Raw genomic sequence first — 22,240 nt, forward strand, 5'->3', positions numbered from 1 at the left:
TTACTTTTTAAGTGGCTCATATGTTATTCACATAATAAATATGGACAAAAAAATAGATGAAAATTTAAAAATCTGGATGTTGAGAAAATAATTAGCTATTTATTGGAGGTATAAATTGGGTAAAATAAAAGTGCAAAGTAAAAATTGATAGTCATTTTTAACTTTAATGCTGGTGATACTAAATTTTTATATCAAATTTTATAAATTAAATAACGTGGTGGTTAATGATTATTATTAGTATTGATTAATAAACTTATTTATATTCGTAACAAATCTATTGGTTTGCAAATTTAATTTACCTCACATTATCCAAAACAAAACAAAAGTAAAATAAAATGGCAAATTACTGGTTTAAAAGGTGAAAAGTTAGAAGCACGAGCGAAATACGGTGCGGGGAGGAGCAGGCAATAACTAGATAAACCCTAGTGGTTATTACTGTGGCCGAGCAAAAACCCTAACGCGAGATTGAAGAAGGTGATCAGCTATCAGCTACCTGCGGTCCTGCGGTATCTCGATTGAGCAATTGCGAAAATGGGAGGCGATAATAACAGGAGGAAGCGAAGCGAAAGCGATGGAGGAGGAGAAGAACCACCGCCGGAGAGGAAGATGGATATTCTGCCGTCGATGATAAAGAACAAGGAGAAGAGGTCGGCGGTCCACGCCAAGCTCAAGCAGCAGAAGAAGCTCGAGAAGCGCAAGAAGGCCAAGGCCCGTGACGCTGCTGAGAAGCGCGCTCTCGAGCTCGGCGAGGAGGTAATTATGCCAATTGTGAATTTATGAACTGATAAATTGCTATTTTAATTGTTAATTGATGTTTAACTTTGGTTTGATTAGCTAATTAGTGTTGTTAATTGCGCTCTGTAGCCCCCGGCAAAGAAGATCCCGAAGACAATTGAGAACACCAGGGAAGTCGATGAGACTGTTTGTAAGCCCGACGACGAAGAGGTTCGTTTTTGCACCCTTTGATTGTGCTTGACTGGCTTACAATGTAGCAAATGTCAAAAGATTTGTTTTTTATGCGTGGAAAATTGAATGATGGTTTGGTTAATTTCGGCTTTGTGTTGTGTGTTGGATTGCAGCTGTTTGCTGGAAATGATGCCGATGAATTCAGTTCAATTTTAAAGCGCGAATCGAATCCAAAGATATTAATCACCACTTGCCGTTTCAATTCTTCTGTATGTACATTCCAACTCCCCTGATTTTTTACAGCATTCCGAATTTGATGTGGTTGGGGAATTCTTTGTTTAGGTTATATTTTGTTTACTATTTTTCGTGTTTCGGGTCTGCAGAGGGGGCCTGAGTTTATAAAGGAACTACTTTCTGTGATCCCAAATGCAACCTACTATAAAAGAGGAACATATGACTTGAAAAAGGTGCTTTCCTTTGGAAACCCCCCTCCCCCACTCTTCCCCCTCCTCTTTTCAATATATTGATCGTTAAATTTGAACAATTTATATGTGTATGTTTTGATTGTTTTCTGACTTTGGTTGCAGATTGTAGAGTACGCAAATAAGAAAGATTTCACTTCTCTAATTGTTGTTCACACGAATCGCAGGGAACCAGGTTGGTTCTGTCTCTTTCTGAAGGGTTCTATAGTATTCTTGTACTAGTGCTCCCTCAAGCTTTGTTTCTGATGAAAAAAATTTTAGATTGTTAGAAAAGTCTCTGGAGTGTTATCTTCCACTTCGTGTCCTTTGTTAATATGTCTAACCGTCGGCTATTGTAATAATTTTGTAGATGCGCTCCTAATAATTGGCTTACCTGCTGGACCTACTGCCCATTTCAAGCTCTCAAAGCTTGTTTTACGCAAGGATATCAAGGTTGGTCACATTCTCTTTTTCATATCTCAACATTAACCTTTGATGCTAGCCACTTTGCTTTACACATGCTACACTGAAGGGTTTTTAGCTGCTTCTTTCTCGAAAGTTGAGTTTAAAAATAGGATACATATAAACTTAGAAACTTATATAAACTCCAACAACAAATCCTACAGTTTATAGTCTCACTATTAGAATGCGTTTATGAAGGAGTTCTCTGTGTGTTGTGTGCATGCACGCATGTGCGTGTGTACACATGTATATTTCTTTTGTTTTCTTATTGTTTATTTGATATACCTGCAGAATCATGGAAATCCAACCAGTCATGAGCCTGAGCTTGTATTAAACAACTTTACAACACGCCTTGGTCATCGTATTGGAAGGTTGTGTTCTTATCTTGTGTAAATGTTCCCAAAATTATATGCTATGTATTTTTGTACTTTTAGATTTGAACACACATCGTCGTACATAGTCTTAATTAAAATGAGTGCATCTAGTTTTGTATTCTTCTGCCTGTACAGTTTTCTTTATAGCCTTTTGATATCTCTGCAAGTTTGATGTGAATCAACCTCTCGCTTTCTAATGGTTTTTATATCGACCTGCTTTTTTCAGATTAATACAGTCACTTTTCCCACAAGAACCAAACTTCCGTGGTCGGCGAGTTGTAACTTTTCACAACCAGAGAGATTTTATATTCTTCCGGCATCATCGGTCTGCTTCTTTGACATTTATAAGTTGCAATATTAACAACTTTTACTTATTTTCTCTTTCTTATGAAGCTTCCGTTTACTAATGAATACATTTCACTCGCATGTTTTCAGGTATATCTTTGAAGATAAAGAGACTAAACAGATAGAGTCCAAAGGTAGAAAGACCAAGGATGCGAATGCTGAAAGCGGACCTAAAGGGAAAGTGATTGCCCGCCTACAGGTTGGTGTCTCTCAGTTCATCTTTTCTTCTTTTGTATTTCTTTTTATACATTTTGATTTGTTTGGCTCAGGCCTTACTAAACTACTTGAGGTATTTTTCGTGCTTTGTTGTGGTCCTTTACTCTGTGACCAGTGTGGTTCACAAAATGGAAATAAAAAAGAATTAGTGACACATGGCCTCCATACCATGTAGTCCAATAGGATAAAATGATGGGGTTTCATAAGGTCCATCTTTATATACTTAGAAGCAATTGAATACGTATCTTGTCGGGAGCATTTATAGTTAATCATAACACTGTTTCCATCTTAAACTCACAGGAGTGTGGCCCTCGTTTCACCCTTAAACTAATTAGTCTGCAGCATGGGACCTTCGATACTAAAGGCGGGGAATATGAGTGGGTTCACAAGGTACTCAGTTTGACATTTACCAATCAATTCATGTCGTATATTGGAGTCATTTCTTTTTGTTATTAATAAAATTTTCCCCTCATGTCTCGTACTCACTGTTTGGTGCATTTTTTCTTCCTACCCATTTGTTTTATAGCCGGAAATGGACACTAGCAGAAGGAGATTTTTCTTGTGATTTACTTTGGAATATTGCTCGAGTTTATCATTGCTGGAAACACAAGCGTTACAGTTTAAGAGTCGCTACTGCACGGCAAGAAGTACATCGGCCCGGACCATTGTTTTAGTTTCAAGATCAATTTTGTGCTGTTCAATTCCAATGACTTATGGTGAATTCTGTATTAAATTTTGGAAAGAAGATTCTCATGCTTGGTGCACGGTTCCTGAAAATATATGTTTACTTCCCACCATTGTCTCATTTCTACTTTGCTTGCGTTGCAAACAACTGCTGTCCTACTTTGCTTCTCTATTTACACGAAAGCAAACCAGAACGAAGATGCCTCCGAAACCAGCAACTCGCAACTCCAATCTTTCCGGCGGGGAGTTGGTGGTTAGATCGACACAATCTGCGATTATCAAGTTCCAATTCGAACACTCGAGCAACGACTCAATCCATATGGACTTTCCAGTTCTCGCTCCTGCAACCCGGCATGGTATCCTCCGAAAAAGTGGTCAGCGACCATCCCCGGTAGGATATCACGTTCTTCCGACAATCGAAACTTCTTTACAACACAAACGAGATGCATGCTCACCGGAAAAAGGTTGACGACACTAGAGCATCAATACCGGTATAGTATGGTAAGATGAGTGAATCCAAGTACACGATCGCATGCAAAATACGAAGATTGTTGGTGTCTCAAAAAACGTACTTGAAGTCTGACTCGATTCCATTGTCGAAGGTCAGCGCAGATATCAGAACGAGGAGGAGAAATGCCGGGCCGGTGTCTTGATGGAGGTATCAACATACATGTAAATGAGTTGTAGTCATGTGTGGTAAAAAGTTACGGTGGTGGTAGCGGTTGTAGTGGTGGTTGTGGGCAGGACCGTCTCTAAGATTTCCGGGACCTTATACGAAATTCATAAAAGGGGCCCGTCTTATAAGACATCTTAAAAAAAAAAATCATTATAGATGAAAAATACCCAAATCTTCAAATTCCAAGTCAATATACTTAAATTAGTATATATCTTACTTTAATCGAAGTCTACATCATTCTGATCAGTTGAATTGTCTTCATGATTTAGAAGTTTCTCTTCAATTTCATGAATTTATAAATTAGGGTTTAATAATTTGTGGGAAAAATAACAATGGGACAAAGAGAGAATGGAAGTAGAGTGGGACACTGGCGATGACATCTGGGATTCTGACATTAGGGACTCTGGTGTGTAAGAAGAAAAGTGAGAAACAACGATGAGACTTTGGCATGAGAGAACTGAGAAGAAAAGTGGACTCTGAGTCTCTAACATGAATTGTTTGCCTCGGTGGGGTTCTCCCCTTTAAATTGATTATCTTTGCCAACATAGGTTTTTTAATTATAATTTTATATAAAGGAAAACTAATGAAAATAGTTTGAAAACTTTAAGTTTTAATGATAAGGACAAAATAAAGGGTAAAGTGAATGATACCATGATTGACCTTTTAGTGTAAAAATATAATTTTTTATTAAAATAAACAGTACCGTGAGCTTTTCGTTAAAACTCTCTTTATATAATTCCGTACAAATTTTAGGCAGGTAGCCTTATGACTTTTGGGTCCATTAGATTTTTATATATATGTTTTTTTATTTGATTAGTATTTTATTTCGTATAATATTATTTTATATCTTACTATATTCAATAAAAAATATTTTTGGGGCCCCCAAAATTTTGGTGCTGAAAGCCGGATCTGGCTGCGGGTGCCATGTCAATGGAAGTAGCGGTCAGATTGTGGTGATGACCATGATCAGTTGGAATTTTTGTATACTACACATATTTAGGACGAATTTTAAATTTGGACTATGTGATTCTTAAGTTTCAAGTTTCATTTTTCATGTAAATAATTATATATATTTTTGTGTTAGTTAAAACAAGAGAAATAACATATATCACTTCAAATATTTTGTGTTTCGTACATACTTTATGTTTATTCTTTTAATCCAAACGCACCGATAGTCTGCAAAGCAAAGGGAGGCCCCTTGTACAAAGATTGACTCATGATTTGTGGTACTATATGTTAAAATATTCCACATCGGGGTGGTAGAGAAAAAGAAAAATTTAGATAATTTCACTCTAACGAATATTGAGAATTTTTTTACAATAAAACTTTACACATGTCAGCTAACAAGTTGGAGACAATATTGATGTTATTGAAAGTGGGTATTTGACTCGTCTCTTTGATAATTTGACCTGGTATTAGAGTCAGAGAGTAGACTCGTACTGCCATGTGATGGTGAGTTTCTTGGCCTCACGTGATAAGTGAATGAGTCCTCTTAACTCTACGTGATTGTTAATGTGTGAATCTTCTACGTATGACCCACTAATTAAGTCGTGCATGAAATTTGACTTTGTTATATAAGACCGACTCCAACCCTTGAAGTAAGTTCTAAATTTTCCCTTCTATTGCTCCTCCATTTTATTCCAACCCTTGTTCTAAAATGGGGTTAAGTCTTAAAACTAAAAAAAAAAAAAAGCTAGATTCCGACCAAGATTTAGGCCAAGGTTAGCAGTGGAGCCCACATGTGAGAGTGAGAAACAACAAGAGAAATTCACCTGCTAGGCAAGGACGCTCACTCGCGCCACCACACCCCGAACCCGACACACGTCTAGGATCGACACGTGACGTCACCATGTACCCGTACATCTATCATGCTCCGCCTCCGAGACATGGACAAAACACCACCCAAGGTCCAATTGCGTAATAATTTTTCGTAAACATCAGGCTGCATCTAACCTCCTCTTTAGACTGCCTACGTACCCTCATACGGGATCAAGACATTCGTAGTTCACCATTCATTAAACTCCGATGTTTATCATAGGATGTTCAAACAGAAAAGCATAGCATTTCTCAATCAATTATTAGAACTTGACAAGCATGAAATTACTAGATTCAGGGCTACATAACAAACCCACAAGACATTCAAGATTTCCATTTCATCTGTCATATAAATCACTATGTTTCAACATAATACTGCAATCCATAACATGTAACATATCAAAGAACCAACGAAGCACAATATTATTCTTTAGCCACATTGATCAACTAATCTGATCATAATAATAACAATCATATCCAACATTATTCCACAATCACTCCAATTAATCAATTTCATGAATCAAAGATGCACGATATTAACATTTAACTACGTTAATCAATCAACAAGATCACATATCAATTCACGAAATTTAATCAAGGAATTCTACATAATTCCCTATCTTGATTCCAAGTAATAACATGATAAATCTAATTTATAAACACAATGTCTTCTATGAGTAATTCTCATTCACTTGAATCTAGGGTTCAAGACTAACTTTATGGAAATGCACAAGAGTGGGGATTCCATACCACTCAACATAATCCAACTAAAATATGGTAGCCTATCAAAATGTACCAAGTACAACTAATCCTCATAAACCTAGGTAGGTAGTGATCACCCATTACAGATATACCAAACATGATCACCCCTAGAATGCGTATGTCACCCATTGCGGATATACCAAGCAGAACCATAGGCATAATCTAAGTTAGCAGGCAGTGATCACCCATCGCGGATATACCAAGCATAATCACCCTTAAAATGCATATGGTCTCCATCGCGGATATACCAAGTAAGACCACATCCTAACTCTAGGTAGTGATCACCCATCGCGGATATACCAAGCATAATCACTCTTAGAATGCGTATGGTCCCCCACTGCAGATAAACTAAGCAGAACCATATGCATAGTCTAATAACGTAGGTAATGATCTCCCATTGCGAATATATTAAGCATGATCACTCCTAACACCTCCCCATCGTGGATATACCAAACAGGACCGCATCCTATAGCTCTAGGTAGTGATCAAGCATGATCACTCCTTGAATGCGTATGGTCCCCCATTATGGATATGCCAAGCAGAACCATAGGCATAATCTAAGCATGCAGGAGGTGATCACCCATCACGAATATACCAAGCATGATCACCCCTAAAATACGTATGGTCCCCTATCGTGGATATACCAAGCAGGACCATTCATGTACCATTGCTACATGGTGCAATTAGATCAACTCACAACCTACCTCTACCTCAACACCTATGATTTACAAAGTGAGCGCATACACTATAAATTTCTGCATTTCCCATATCTAGGTTCCAAAGCATTGTTTCGAGTTATTAAAACAAGAAACCACCTTGATCAACTCCTATTCACAAGTGTACGTAGTTACTAAATGCATCACTTTCGACTCTAGTCTTAAATCTTAATTAGATTACTTGCATCAGATCCAAGTATTATTTTGATTAACTTGAAATAGCATGATCAAAATAAATGAAACATTTGAATGAAAACACTTTTAGACAATAAGTGAAGATGCTATTTACAAATATAGATGTACCTGTATATACAAGCTGTGGCGATTGGTACGTACGTATTTTTTGAGATATAAGTAAGTTCATTGGAATATACATACATAGATATATGTACACGGTTACTAAACAAGGAAACAATTCCATTCCTTTCAGATTTTATACGTACATATAAGTATTCGTTCAACTTCAGACATATGCAAAAGTTTTGATAATGTTAAACCAATGAGACCTTAATTAGATATTCAATGCATATAAAAATTACCATATCTACTTACAACATTTATATCCATAAGCAACAAGGCCATTACCAACAAAAATGTCTAAATCCAATAGCAACAATCCAAAAAAAACCATACATGCATACAGAAACCATACATACATGTCACACCATCACAGAACATACACACCAGATCAAAGAATGCAACAGACTCTTAGCACAATTATTACAACTAGCACATGGTATGTTTATGTAAAAATACAACCATAATATTATGAGAGTGACAGTTAAAAGAAAGTCATGCATCCCTTAATAAAAGAGCCTTCCATATAAATGTTGAGTGCAACCGAATATATCTATGTCTCTATTTCTCTTGTTGCATGCCCGATTACACAGTATAGTCTTTCTAGCAGGAATATTTGCAAAATCAATACTATTAGAGGCTATATTACCATGTACAACAAAAGAACACACAACAAGAGAGAAAATAGACACCATTACATATTGGAATGCTATTGGTATGATGGCTCTGTGGTATTTTTCTTAAACCCTCTATAACATTAGAAATTATAAACTTTTGGAAGGTGCTTTTAGCTTATCAGATAAGTCGATTAGAGTCATCATTCATATCCACTTTTCATCATAATTACCAAATTTATGATTAAGAAAAAAACATTAAAAGCATAATCATATCTTTCATATTTTTACTAAAAACTTGAAACTGGGGTATAAATGGCAAGGTCAGGCCACCCATTGGCCCCATTCCAGCAGCTTGAGGTTGAAGAATCACCATTTTGCAACCCCATACAACTCCTTGGATTTCCATTGCTCTGATCATGCTCTAAGATTTTGGATTCCTTTCCCTCCTTAAGACTTGGAGTTGATGAGATAATGTGGGAGTAGAAACAGAGAGAGTTCCAGAGAGTTCCTGCAAAAGAGATTTAGGGTTTCTTCCCCCTTCCCCTCGAGCGGAGAGAGGACCCGGAACAAAAGAGGGGCGTGGACCCCAGTGAACCCAAATAACCAATAGATTTATCTAGAAATGGAGGTATTTTACCAAAATGCCCTTGACTTTAAAGTCCCGTAAAAACTTCGTTCTAAAACCAAATCTCGTTCCACTTGTGCCCACGGTTCCTAGCGATGAGTACTAAAATATTATACTTAGTGTGACTTTGTTAGGTCTATGAATTTTTTAACGATCAATGACCAAAATTCAAACTTCGTATTTAGTTTAAGTAAAATCTAAAATTAAAATATATTCTAGAAGATAATATAAAGTCCTGGTAATACATAATATGTCAATTACAATAGTGAAATTCAGGAATGAGATTCCAAAGGTTACCCGACACACCAATGTGGGCTTACTGCCCACTTGTTGCCATGCAATCATGACCCTAACCCACTTGTTACCATGCAAACATGAGCCTAACGGCTTTATTTTTTATCGTGCAGTCCAATTTAAATGGGCCGTTGGTTGATCCAACGGTCCACTTTCAAATTTTTTTTTTTTAGTTTTATATTTATATATTTATTGAACCAACAGTTGAAATCGAATGTGATCAAATCTAATAGTAAAAAAAGGATCTAATGTCCCAAATTTAAATTCAACGGCTAAAATAATTAAAAAAAAATAATTTAATTCAAAATTCACCCAAAAACTCTATAAATACCTATGCATTTGTTCAAACATCAACAGAAAACTCAATTTTCTCCTACAATTCTTTCGATCTTTCTTTCTACCATCTTCCAAAACCATTTCTATTAATCATGGTCTATTAATGATCCGATTTAGTGATTTTTCTATAGCGCTTCATGAGTTTCATGTGTTGATTTAGTGATTTTTCAATATTTATTAGAATTTAAATCTTTTTAGGTTAAAATGTTCATAAAATTAATTTAGGATAATCTACATTATTTTTTAAAAGTTAATTTAAAAAAAATTAGCCTAATTTTTTTTTTTTAATAATCTGAGACTAAAATTTTAGGTTATAAGAGTTGGAGCAGAAAAACTATTTCTAATTAAAACCTAAATTTTTTTAAACTAAAATTTTTAAATTTTACTTCAAGGTTAGAAATGGTCTAATGCACAATGGGGGGACATATGGATCGGGGACGTATATAGAACATAAGTGGTTTAACCAAACCTTAATAAATATTAAACAAAAAGTCCCCTCCCGAGAAAAAGAGAGAAAATAAAATTAGATAAGAAAAGAGAGAGGATGAGGAACCGACAAATGGACACCGTAGGGTATCTTGACATCTTTTTGCGCGTTCGAACTTTTAGGTGCAACTACTACCCAATCTTTCAGCTTTCGGTACAAGATTTTCGTGGCAAATTAATGATGATTTCTCTTGTTTCTTTATCCCCATATTTGGGTTCATCTCATGCGACAATATTAATATTACCCACCAAGGTTCAACGAAAGTTGAAATCAAATTGTGAGATTAGTGGTGGATTTAAGAACTTTTCATTTCTAGCGTAAGATGAAAATTGGACGCCACTTTACCTAACTATTCTGTCTTAATTTTATTGTGATATTTTGTTGAACATTTTGTTTTCATGACGATCATGTCCATTAAAAACATCGAAAGAAACATTTAACAATTTGATTTATAGCAATGATGGACGATGGGGCTAATTGATAGACTAAGTCTAACGTAGATCCACTGGTGTGTCAAATGTGAGCAGTGCTAGGATTTCAAGCCACAACATTCGTTGGGCGATTCCGATTGTTGGTGCAAGTGAAATTTATAATATATTAGTAATTAAATTTAATTCGGCGTGCGTTTTTAAAAAGGAAAAATAATAAAAAATATTTGAAAAACTTTGAGTTTTAATGATAAGGACAAAATAAAGGGTAAAGTGAATAGTACCAGGATTGACTTTTTAGTATAAAAATGTGGTTTTTCGTTAAAGTGAATAACACCGTGGACTTTTCGTTAAAACTCCATTTTTAAAATGATATAATTAGTTAGTGATGAGTGATTTCAACACACTTGTTAAAGAGTTAATGGACATAAACAAGCAGTTGTGCACAAAATGAATGTGCAAAAATCATTCCCTAAAGTTCGATTGCTATTGAATTTGGATTACACATGGAAACACAAAATTTCTGTAACAAATTAAATAATAACACGTGTACAAAATAAAGTATTGTATTAATGTAATTTAGGGTAACAATCTCTTATTACAAAGTGTTAATCATTTGATTCGATCTCCCGGGTTGTACAGTGCAGAAAGCTTTCTGAGTCTTCTGAGTATTTAAGAGTGTTTGGGGCTTGAGAGTTTGAGCGGCTGGGTGTGGGGTTGAATTTCTCCTCTTTCTTTGTCTTAGAGCCTCGTACTTATAGCCTCTCCAAGTGTTACTTGAATCTTGATTTGGTATTGATTGTGGTCTTGATTAATTAACGAAAGAACAGAGACTTGATTTTGAGCGTCATTCGTGATTTGATTTTATCAAATAATCAAATAATCAGTCACATTTTAAATCAATTAATTTGTTTAATTTCAATTAAAATTAATCAAAGAATTAATAAAGATAATTCATTAATTAATTTCAACCAAATGTCGACACGTCTTACTCTTAATGACTCGTTCAGCTTTGATAAGTCACGTGTTATGTGTACCATTTGTGATGCACGATGCATGCCACATAAATTTTGACATGTCGAAATTTATTGTATTGATGAACATTTACTTTAACGAAACTTCGATATCTACAGCACAATCACACTTGCATCCAAAATTCTCAGAACCTGTGCCATTTAATGCCTAGTTGGAGTAGGAGTAGGACATACTCTTGAAATTGGCAAATAGCATATTGATTATTCAAAGTGACAAAATTGAGAAAGAGTTTGTGTACTCTAAGGGCATCCTCTTCAATAGTGTCGGCAATTAAGTTATAGTTAATAAGCAAAAACTAGCTCCATTGTTATAGTTAATTAAGTTTGCAAATTTTACCTATTTTTCTAAGTCAACGATGTTGCCTACAATACTAAGAGTGGATAAATGCAGCCCCTGGTAAAATACCGCAGCTTGATTTGCCTAATCCATCGAAATATTTTCTATGAAACAATTAATAACATGTCGCATCATCTAGATAGCCTCAGTATTCTTGGTTAAGATAGAAGCAGAACCTTCGGTTTCGTCCCACCACAGAAGGTTCCTATACCATTCGCTCCTATGATTCTATCCTTAACGCGGCGGCAAAATTCAAGTTCCAAACTTTACTTTTCATCCCCAGCATTTTGCTATAAGTAACACGGTTCACAAAAAATCCAGTCATATTGATCTTCAATCTACGCAATTTCAAAAACTTCGGAAATTATTGGAAGACTGGAAACAAACCCATCGCTCGTTTCATCTTCTTGGTTAAAATCTACTCCAAATTTAGCAACTTTTGCAGTGGCAAGGATTTTAACATGGTATCTCTCTCTTCTCTCTCTCGAGATTCATTCTGTTTTTCTTTCATGGATTTGGTATCTGAGAAAATGGGTACTCGGGAAATCGGTTTTTGGATATTGGGTACTGAAGATTTTGAGAATTTTGAGAATTTGCAGGGTTTAGGTGGAGGTTCTAATGTGGCAAAGGTCAATCGCAGAGAAGGTGAGAGCCTTTCAAGGAGCTATAGCGGCAGCTGCACTTCGTTTCCGTCGATATCAGAGCCAAAGCCAGAGACTTTGGCAGGGCCTTGCTTAGTTTCGTGCACGACTTTCAATATTTTGGCTCCAATCTATAAACGACTCGATCAACAGGTCCTATTATATCCCATTTGTGTTCTTCGGTGGTTTGATAATTATTTCGTTTTTAGAGCGGTTTGATAACCCACTTCATTTGATAATATTTTGTTTTTAGAGCCGTTTGATAATCACTTTATTTGATAGTTATTTTGTTTTTAGAGCCGTTTGACAACCATTTCGTTTGTAGATGTCCTCATCACAATATGGTCGGTTAGTTTATTTGTTTTTGTGTTCTCAATTTCTTTGTGGTGTGTGTGAAGCAGAATCAAAGCCTTCGAGAGAGCGACTACAGGGAGTTTTGGGTGGCCAGGAACCAGAGGATTTTGGATTGGTTGCTCTATGAATCATCCGCCATTATTTGTCTGCAGGTTATATTTGAGTACCTTTTTGCTCTTTTGTGTAATTGCTGTCTGGACTTAATCCTAATATCGAAAATATTTTTGGACCTCAAACGAAATATCCCTTGTTACATATGAGAATAAAGTGAGCTTGTTTGAGGTTTTAAGGGTCGTGGCCCTTTCCAGCTATATGTGCTGACACTAACCCCTTTTTTGCAAAATTAGGAGTTCTGGGTTGGAAATGAAGAATTTGTGAATATGTACCTGGACAGGCTTGGTGATGCAGGCTATACTACCTTCAAGCTTGCCCGAACTAACAACCGGGGTGACGGTATATTGCAGCTTTGATCTATTCCTTAACAATTTTAATGCATTAGACTTATCTGGGATCATTCAAATTCAGTTAAATCTCATTATTGCTTTGGTCCATGGGTAAAATTCGCAGTTTTTTAACTTACATTTATATGTTAATTCCAAGTTCACAACTGCAACATAAGTCAGATGCTGAACAACTTGAATGTTTTGAGAAAAATGTGCATTATTCTGCACAAATGGTTTCATGTTTCATGCATCAGAGTCCTCTGTCCCAACACTTTGCGGTTGAATTGGCCTTTTCTTTGTTATCTTTTCCCAGTACAATTTTCCACCATCCCTTCTGTTTCGTCAGCAGTCTAAGATATAGGAGAGTTCTTCCACTGGTTCTTCATATATCAGCTAGCTTTTCTGAACGAGTTGTGTCTTACTTGTAGAATGGCCTTCCAGTTTGATATCAACTCGTTTCTTGATTTGAGAGTGTTGTCATGATTGAAATGAGCTTTTTTAAGTACTATGCCATACTCTATGGCTTGACTTTGTATTTGCTCTATACAGGTTTGCTGACTGCTGTGCGGAGGGATTGCTTTAGTGTTCTAAACTATCGAGAGTTGCATTTTAATGATTTTGGAGATCGTGTTGCTCAGCTGTTACATGTTCAGTTAGCTTCCCCATTTTCACAAAACCAGAGAGGAAACGTTCAGCAAGAAATGCTAATTGTGAATACTCACTTGTTATTTCCTCACGATTCCAGTCTCTCTATAGTGCGATTGCATGAGGTATTCAAAGTTTCGTTCTAGTTGTCATCTATTGGCATATCAAGGTCTACTTATTTTGAACAAGCTGCAATTGCAATCACTCTATCCATTGTATCTTGCAATTTATAACAGGTTTACAAAATTTTGCAATTTGTGGAGTCATATCAGAATGAAAACAAGCTAAACCCGATGCCCATTGTACTCTGTGGGTGAGTCTTCTGTCTTGTCTTTCTTAGTTACTGCTTGATGACAAAATCTCATTTGTAATACTCTGAAGAAAACCTTTAAAATGTACATCGTTTTGAAGGTGCCAGCTATCCTAATTGGTAATTGCTTTTGAAGGCCGCCTTCACAACGGAATTTTAATAAATGGTAGGCTAACTCTGGTTGTATTCTTTTGTGTAGAATTGTCGGTCTTATGTTTGTTTTCTTTTATGTTATTCTCAATGCAGTGACTGGAATGGAAGTAAACGTGGCCATGTGTACAAATTCCTTAGATCGCAGGGGTTTGAATCAACATATGATGCTGCTCATCAATATACTGATGCGGATGCTCACAAGGTTGGTGTTTTCTGGATTTAAGTTCTGAAATCAGTGACCTACATTGCGGCTACAGAGCCCATATATACAATGCTCATCATGCTTAATATTAATGGAATATTTGTATTTTATATCCTACAGTGGGTTAGCCACCGTAATCATAGGGGAAACATCTGCGGTGTTGACTTCATTTGGCTTTGTAATCCCAATAAGTCACGAAAACCACTAAAGGCTAGTTGGTGCGAAGCTGTTTTTGGAATATTACGGGTAAGCAGTTCGTTTTCCATATTCTATCTAATATCTTGCCACAGAAGGCGACTCTGTTCGTCAGATATATTGTGCACAAAAGCTCTGTTCAAAACTTCCAAAAAAATGCATTTGATCATTTACATTATAGTGCATGCACGCCCACGCCCTAGACAGTTTCCACATGCGATCCTAATAACTTCATTTTTCCTTTTGGGGTTTTCAGTGCCAGCTCCGAAAAGCTTCGATGGCTGAAAATGATGCATTTACCTTTCTAAAGGGTGATAGTCATGGTGATTTTATTACGACCTCAGCTTTCTGTGAAGGACTACATCAGGTTGGTTCTATTTGCTACTAATCTATATAAAGTTCAAATGGAAAGATCAGGCTTGCTCATGTATGTCTTTTGCAGGTTAACTTAATTGGTCATCCTACGGGACTAGGTTTCCAGGAGACGAGGGATCTCTGGATCCAAGCAGATGCCGACGCAAATGGTTTCCTTGATTACGAAGAATTTAAGGTACCTTTACATCCATAAAATTTCATCTATTTTCAGTTTGAACTTGCATTATCATTGTCCTCAAGTAGTAGTTACCCAAAAGATCTATAACATTAACATCTTGTGTCTAAAACCGTTGACACTGCAGAGTAGAATCTGGAGTTCGACAGCGTCAGAGGAAATGGAAAGCCTTAACGTTAGTAGAGAGGAGTCCAAACGAGGCACGCAGGGCGCCCTCGGATTCAATGTGAAGAATGCAGTTCTATACCCCCGTGAGGCGGAGAAGGGAATATGGCCCGATGATTACACTCTCTCTGACCATGCTGGACTATCGGTTGTACTTTCACCAGAAAGGATGTGGTGTTGCCAGTCGTAAACCGCACTTAACGACGCACGCGTGGGCGAACATAAGTGGAGCAGAAAGGAATATGCATAACCTGTAGGAAATGTGTATAGCCAACAGAGGAAAAGTCCCTTCTGGGGTACTTGTGTAGGTTTGATAGTTTTTTCTGGTTTATATTCTTCATTGTTTTAACTGTTTCTCACTAGCCCTGCCCAAATTATTTTTTACCTGAGAAATGCTAAGGAGAAGTAGACTCTCAAAGGATTATCCGTCGCCTCATATTTTTGGCATAACGTTTTATAATTATAATTCTGAGACCGAAATTATTGTTAAACTATAAAATGATAAAGAACTTATAAAAAATTTTGCTTAAAGAAAATCTCTTTAGTGTTTTTCTTTTTATTCTTTGGGGAAAGCAGTGGGGAATCATGTGTGCAGCTCTCAGCTGTAATGCGGAATGCTTTCGGCCAGAAACAAATGGATCTTGAAGATCCTACTTGATGATCTGTGATTAGTTTGTGACTTGTATGGATTTGTCTTGTTGCTTTGCAAGTCCTATCGGGTGGGCCCACAATCATGTCAAAGAGAAATGCAGGCCGTTGTTTGCTTCTGTGTTTGTTGTCGGTACAGAGAAAAAAAAAAAAATTTGGAAAGTAGACACACTAAATTAGTAATTAGGTATGAGTTCAGGCTGTTCAGCACATCCGTAGTTTTTCTCGTGCATTTTTTGGGTTGAACAAACCAAAACGGGAATTAATGACGGAAATTAATCAGGTGTGTAAAAAATTAAAAAAGATGTGTACATGTCATTTTTTTTTTTAAATTTAGATCTTGAAATTTACAAGCAAATCTTAATTATCACGGAAATTATCATCTCATGATTCTTTTTCCATTTCCCTACTTTTGAACACTATGGTTAACAAGATTATTGCAATTAACCACACTTAAGTGAATTACAAAAGGAGTGAGACAAATATATTATAAAAAATCTCCTCGTGTTACGCTCAAAGAATTTTCCAAAAACGGTTTAAACTTGCAAAAAGGTTCTCTAAAGTGAGATATAATATATATTTATAAAAGGTGAAAATTCATTATTGTCCACTCACTCATCTTCAAAAATATGCCTTAGAAGACATAGTACATGGAGACATATTTTGATTGAAAATAACTACATGGGAATGCTACTGACCTTTTCAATCAGACTTTCTCGATCAACCTTATTCACTCTCTTTTCCATCTTGCACGATAGATCTTATTCGTTTACTTTTTAATTCACGCTTTAAAATCAGTACTGAAAAATATTCAATTGCCCTCATTTAATCTGCTATGGACCAAAATGGGGTACAAAATTTCTCATATCATCTTCAAGGGAGGTAGTATTTCAGTAGCAAAGTTAGATTTGTTATGTCATGTAAGAAAAACGCATATCCAACAGAGATAGCAACTAAATTAGCAAATTAAAGAATTAGCAACTCACACTGTATACTTACTGGACAATTGCTACTTTTTCAAGTTATAAATTGAGTCTTGCAATATATTTTCATCCAAAAGTATTTGTTTAGTAAAGAAAATAAAATTTTAACCCACAATTATGATAAAGTTAAGACACTTTCCAAAACCAAAACGTCACTCTTATCATCTATTTGTACCATATCTCTAGACTCTAATAGAAATAAAACCCACATCGTTAGCGGGCCACACCTTTACTAGAAAGATGATATAAATAGATAATCAGTACAATATTAGTAATTCGTAATAAAATTTTGATACGATAACAGTAGCGATTCTATCGAACCCACCCCCAAGTATTATTCTTCAAAAGAAAATTTGCTCAATTCATTTGGAGATCCATCGCTTCTCAGTCAGTTCCCAGGAAGCAGACCCAGCCATAGAGCAGGCGGTCCCACACGTAGGACTCCTTAGCGTCCCACCAAACGCCGTGACAACAAAAATTCCACGTTCCATGAAAAAGCAGAAGCAGCAGTTTAATATCTTCTTCCACTAAGCAAAAAGCACCCGCTGAAAGCCGAAGACTTTGATCAAACCCCAAGTCAATGTCCGTACTGTTTCTCCTGTGTTTCTAATCCTATACAAACCCACCCAGATTCCGATTCTCCTTCATGAAAGATAGATGGCTGCCAATAGAAACCGCTTCACCAGAGCAGGTGACCTGACGGTGCCATTGGGATTCCGGTTCCGCCCCACAGAAGAAGAGCTGATCGACTATTACTTGCAGATGAAGCTCGAGGGTAAGGATTACCTTGTCAGCGACGTCATCCGTGAAATCAATATCTGCAGCCACGAGCCATGGGACTTGCCTGGTAATTATTTTCCAAACCCAGGTCTTAAATTTTCATTAGCTTTCTTAGTTCAATGAGTCTGACAATCTGTATTCTCCATTGAGTTTTTGGGTTTAATCCAAATGTAAATTAATTACCAAACCCAGTTCTTAATTTTTTTTTTTTTTTTTTAATTTTGCTGAAAATTTTAGTAAAAACTTTGAATTTGCAGTTCAATGAGTCTGACACTCCGTTTATGAAATTGGGGTTAAGTCCAAATGTAACTTTATTATCAAACCCAGTTCTTAAAAAATTCAATCTTTTATTTATTATTTTTATGAGAATTTTACTAAAACTTTTCAATTTGCAGTTCACTGAGTTTGAATCTCTGTTTACTGTTTAGGGGATTGAGTTTAATCCTATTGTAACTTATTACAAATCCCAGTTAACTAAAAGTTATCTTGTTTGGGTGGCAATTTTACGAAGGCCAGTGATTCCTGCACTCTTCTGTGAGTTCGAAAAATTATAAAATGTTTCATTTTTTAAGGTGTAAACAGCTGAAAAATGCAGTGCGAAAAACGCTACCCCGATTCTTATGAGTCTGATAATCTTTATATGCAATTGGGTTTGAACCAAATGTTGTGTTTTATGCAGGGTTTTCACTCATAAAGTCGGATGATCAAGAATGGTACTTCTTCAGCACTTACAAAAAAAACAACAGAAACCAGACCGAAAGGGCGACAAAGAAAGGCTTCTGGAAGATCACTGGTGCCCAAAAACCGGTCAAGACTCAAGACAATAGAACTATCATCGGTAAAAAAAGGATTCTAACTTTTTACCGAGGTACTGTTCGTAATTCCCAAAGGACCAACTGGGGTATGCATGAGTATTACATCCCCCAACCCAATCCTAATGCTGATCAGGTAACCATTCTCGTTCTTTTTTTGGGTTTATTGTTTCCGAATAATGTTATCGATATGCTGTATAATTTGCCGCGTTGTTTAACAGTTTTTATGAGGTAAGTTCTAAACTGGAGGCTTGAGGAGTTTTTGTTGTGAAACCGAAGCCTATTTGGTTTGGTTCGAAGGGTTTTTGGTTTTGAAATCATTGAATGGATCAAAAGCGAAACCCCTTTGAGCCAAATTGGTTTTAACGTAAATGTGCTAAGGTTAAGGACTTTTGTTTTATGTTCTTGAACGAACGATATTATCTACACTAGGGGGGGTGGGGGAATGGGCTAAGCCTCACAATTGGCTAGCAATAATGTGGTTCAAATTCGCCTTTGGCAAGTAATTGAACCTAAGACCTCTCACTTACAAGTGAAGAGGAATACCATTAGACCGTAGTACTAAGTGGCCTTTTGGTTTTGAACCCTTATTTAATTTTGTGTTGCTGCCACTGCATTACATGATTTGTTTTGCAACTTAATTGTGCAGAGGGATTTCGTTCTCTGTTGCGTAAAGAAGAAAGCAGGTGAGAATGTGGATGCTGCAAACTGTGATGAAGGTGAATCTATTACTTACAACAATGAATCTGATTTCGAAAATCAACTGCTACTAGCACTTGGTATGGATATTGAAGAGGTGAGAATGTTGAACACGAACGCTGATTAACTTCTTCGTAAATATAAATGGTGCAAAAGAAACTGATTTAAAACCTTGCTTATTTATGGTTCACAACGTAGGAGCATACTCAGCAACAACAAAGCATGGACTATTTTGAGAGGGAAGAGGGTCGTATGCTTGCAAGTGCCCCTGGTAATAATGATTACCATGGGTTACAATATGCATTTGGAGCTGATGAACCAGATGATAAGTTCGCAGAGTTCTTAAATTCAATTATTGTTGACAGGGATCAGGATGAAACAACTCATGCTAACATCTTCAACGACTCCACTCATCCTGATGCAACTCATGCTAACATCTTCAACGTCTCCACTCATCCTGATACAACTCATGCTAACATCTTCAACGACTCCACTCTGCCAGAGTCAATTACGAGGGTGTATTTTGAGGATGAAGCATTAAGCAGTGACGCAGACACAGAAATACTCCTTGCACAGGTCACAAAAAATAAAATAAAATGGAAAAAACCACGTTCCCCATAGAATAGAAGCTTAAAATCTATATTTTTTTGTTGTGTTGGTAGTTTTCACTGGCAAACGCTAAAACTTTGCTCAACTTTTTGGTGCTGGAGGCTTTGGAAACACATTCATGTTTTTAGACCTTTTTTTTTTTTTTTTTTTTCAGGAAATGAGTTTACAAATGCTTAGTGAGCCACCAGTTGATTCGAGCCACTCCAGAAGACAGGAAGGTGTTATGCTTTACCAGGCACAGGCTGCTTCCTCTGTCAATGTAGTACCTAAACCTCAGACTGATCATCTTCAAGTAGTCACTGATGAACATTCTGGTACACATCGTCGTCAATTAGTTAATGACGAGCATTCTGGTACACATCAAAGAACAAGCAGGCCGCAACGTGAATCAAGACACAATAATGCCTTAAACGTAAAGAATGCTTCCTCTGTGGATGTAGATGCAGAATTACCTCAGATTAAATGTATTCGATTAGCCCCTGATGAATACTATAACAATGAAAGAACACGCAGAAGAACAAATCCAACAAGTGCCCTCGAAGCACTAAGCAAACAGAAAGAATTAAAACAGCAGCAAAGCAAGGTGAGTGAGAGAACCCAAAACTGCAGCACGGAGAACATGAATAATGATTCTTTGTAGAGGCTATTTCCACAACTTAATTTGGTTTATTTTTGCAGGCAAAAGAAGCTGCAGAGCTTCGAGCTGCTGTTGATTTTCCTCCGAAGTTGACCTCTATAACAAAGTCTAACAAAGAAGCAGAGGTGGCTCAAGGTAATAATGCAGAAAAGGGTGTGAAGCAGACACAGAACACAACAACCACTTGCAATTGGAAGGGCTGTTCTTTCATTTCATGGGAGACAGCCCCCCCATTAACAAGTCCCCCATCAGAATACCTTTTCAACATGGTTCTAGGCATAATAATGTTCTGCTTTTTTGCTGGGCAAGTAATTTTATACGGGTAGTGGTGCTAGAGGGGTTCATTCACCAGAAAAATGGCTAGTTTTTGTTGACTGTCACACAATGAGTAATGCCATACTTACTGGTTACTTATTGCTGCTCTAAAATGTGGGAGTACCAGCCACGGTTTGCAGTGATGAATTGTTTATATTTGGTATAGCCTATAGAGTTTGACTTTTTTCTGTTTCTACGGACCATATGTAATGATGGATGGCTAGTCCTGGAATCTCAACATAATATATTGTTTTTTGCTTAATCATTTAGAAAGCAAGGATTCGAACTTTTGGGATATCTTCTTAAAATTGTGAAATAGAAGCACTACTAGACCATGGTGTTGTTCGTGTTGTTAGAAGTTTAAATATTTTTCGTTTTTCTATAGTTGCAAAAGAATCATTTGGGGAGCGAGGATTTGAACTAGTAGGATATCTTTTAAAATTGTGGAAGTTGAAATGTTTTTCGTTTTAATATAATTTCAAAAGAGTCGCTCACTATTACGTCTGGTGATATTCTTCTTTACTTGTAAATGAAAGGTCTTAGATTTGAATCTCGTGGATTGTGAATTTGATACCAAATTAGGTTACCCATTGTGTGGCTTAAACAAACTCCCTCTCCTCTTATTATAAAATATATCGTTGTACTAAAAAAAAATTATTTATATTTTAAAAGAAATCATTTGGAGAGCAAAGACTTGAACTTTTCGGATCTTCTGAAATTGTGAAAGAGAAATATATGTTCACTTTAACGAAAAGCTCATTGTACTGTTCACTTTAACGAAAAGCTCATTGTACTGTTCACTTTAACGAAAAATTACATTTTTACACTAAAAAGTTAATCATGGTACTATTCACTTTACTCTTTATTTTGTTCTTATTGTTAAAACTCAAAGTTTTCAAACTATGTTCATTAGTTTTCCTCACAAAAGGATAAAAAAGAAATGGGGTGAGAGAGGCTCGAACTCTCGACCTCAGGATAACTCAGAAGCTATGAGACCTACGCGCTAGCCAACTGCGCCACCACCCCGCTGCTGTTCAAGGTATGTGTTTATATTGTAAACGTACCTACAATTATAGAAAATGGGCCATTTACCGCCTATGTCTCATGGTCCACAGCTGCACAATCCACCTCAAAAATTTTGCTTGGTGAAAAGCGGTTCGAAGGAGAGCTGCATTACCATTCAAATTTGATGCTTAGAGAAAGATTAAAGCGACCTTCCTAGGCACA

General features: G+C 36.6%; 3 protein-coding genes and 1 non-coding gene across 4 annotated transcripts; 3 read left to right on the forward strand and 1 right to left on the reverse strand.

Annotated features, from left to right (window-relative positions):
- The first annotated feature begins 400 nt into the window (after positions 1-400).
- Positions 401-3,569, forward strand: LOC137720893 (uncharacterized). Its single transcript, XM_068460014.1, has 11 exons — positions 401-753; positions 865-945; positions 1,080-1,175; positions 1,290-1,373; positions 1,494-1,563; positions 1,738-1,820; positions 2,121-2,200; positions 2,430-2,528; positions 2,639-2,747; positions 3,065-3,154; positions 3,291-3,569. Exons 1-11 carry the CDS (start codon positions 532-534, stop codon positions 3,327-3,329), a joined length of 1,053 nt encoding a protein of 350 aa, XP_068316115.1. The 5' UTR covers positions 401-531; the 3' UTR covers positions 3,330-3,569.
- An 8,619-nt stretch (positions 3,570-12,188) lies between these two features.
- On the forward strand, positions 12,189-16,031 carry LOC137720844 (uncharacterized calcium-binding protein At1g02270-like). Its single transcript, XM_068459951.1, has 11 exons — positions 12,189-12,336; positions 12,472-12,666; positions 12,915-13,019; positions 13,215-13,320; positions 13,860-14,080; positions 14,192-14,268; positions 14,512-14,620; positions 14,741-14,866; positions 15,072-15,182; positions 15,258-15,365; positions 15,493-16,031. Exons 1-11 carry the CDS (start codon positions 12,334-12,336, stop codon positions 15,718-15,720), a joined length of 1,389 nt encoding a protein of 462 aa, XP_068316052.1. The 5' UTR covers positions 12,189-12,333; the 3' UTR covers positions 15,721-16,031.
- Positions 16,032-17,549: 1,518 nt separating this feature from the next.
- Positions 17,550-21,343, forward strand: LOC137720376 (protein NTM1-like 9). The gene is made up of 6 exons (XM_068459439.1): positions 17,550-18,008; positions 18,621-18,889; positions 19,403-19,549; positions 19,651-20,028; positions 20,216-20,644; positions 20,740-21,343. The coding sequence occupies exons 1-6, from the start codon at positions 17,819-17,821 to the stop codon at positions 21,022-21,024; spliced, it is 1,698 nt and encodes a 565-aa protein (XP_068315540.1). The 5' UTR covers positions 17,550-17,818; the 3' UTR covers positions 21,025-21,343.
- Positions 21,344-21,954: 611 nt separating this feature from the next.
- On the reverse strand, positions 21,955-22,039 carry TRNAM-CAU (transfer RNA methionine (anticodon CAU)). The gene is given in 2 exon segments: positions 21,955-21,990; positions 22,002-22,039. It is a non-coding gene; the product is annotated as a tRNA-Met (tRNA).
- Between the last annotated feature and the right edge of the window lie 201 nt (positions 22,040-22,240).

This window comes from Pyrus communis, chromosome 16 (genome assembly GCF_963583255.1).
Source record: "Pyrus communis chromosome 16, drPyrComm1.1, whole genome shotgun sequence".
In the NCBI taxonomy this organism is placed as follows: domain Eukaryota; kingdom Viridiplantae; phylum Streptophyta; class Magnoliopsida; order Rosales; family Rosaceae; genus Pyrus; species Pyrus communis.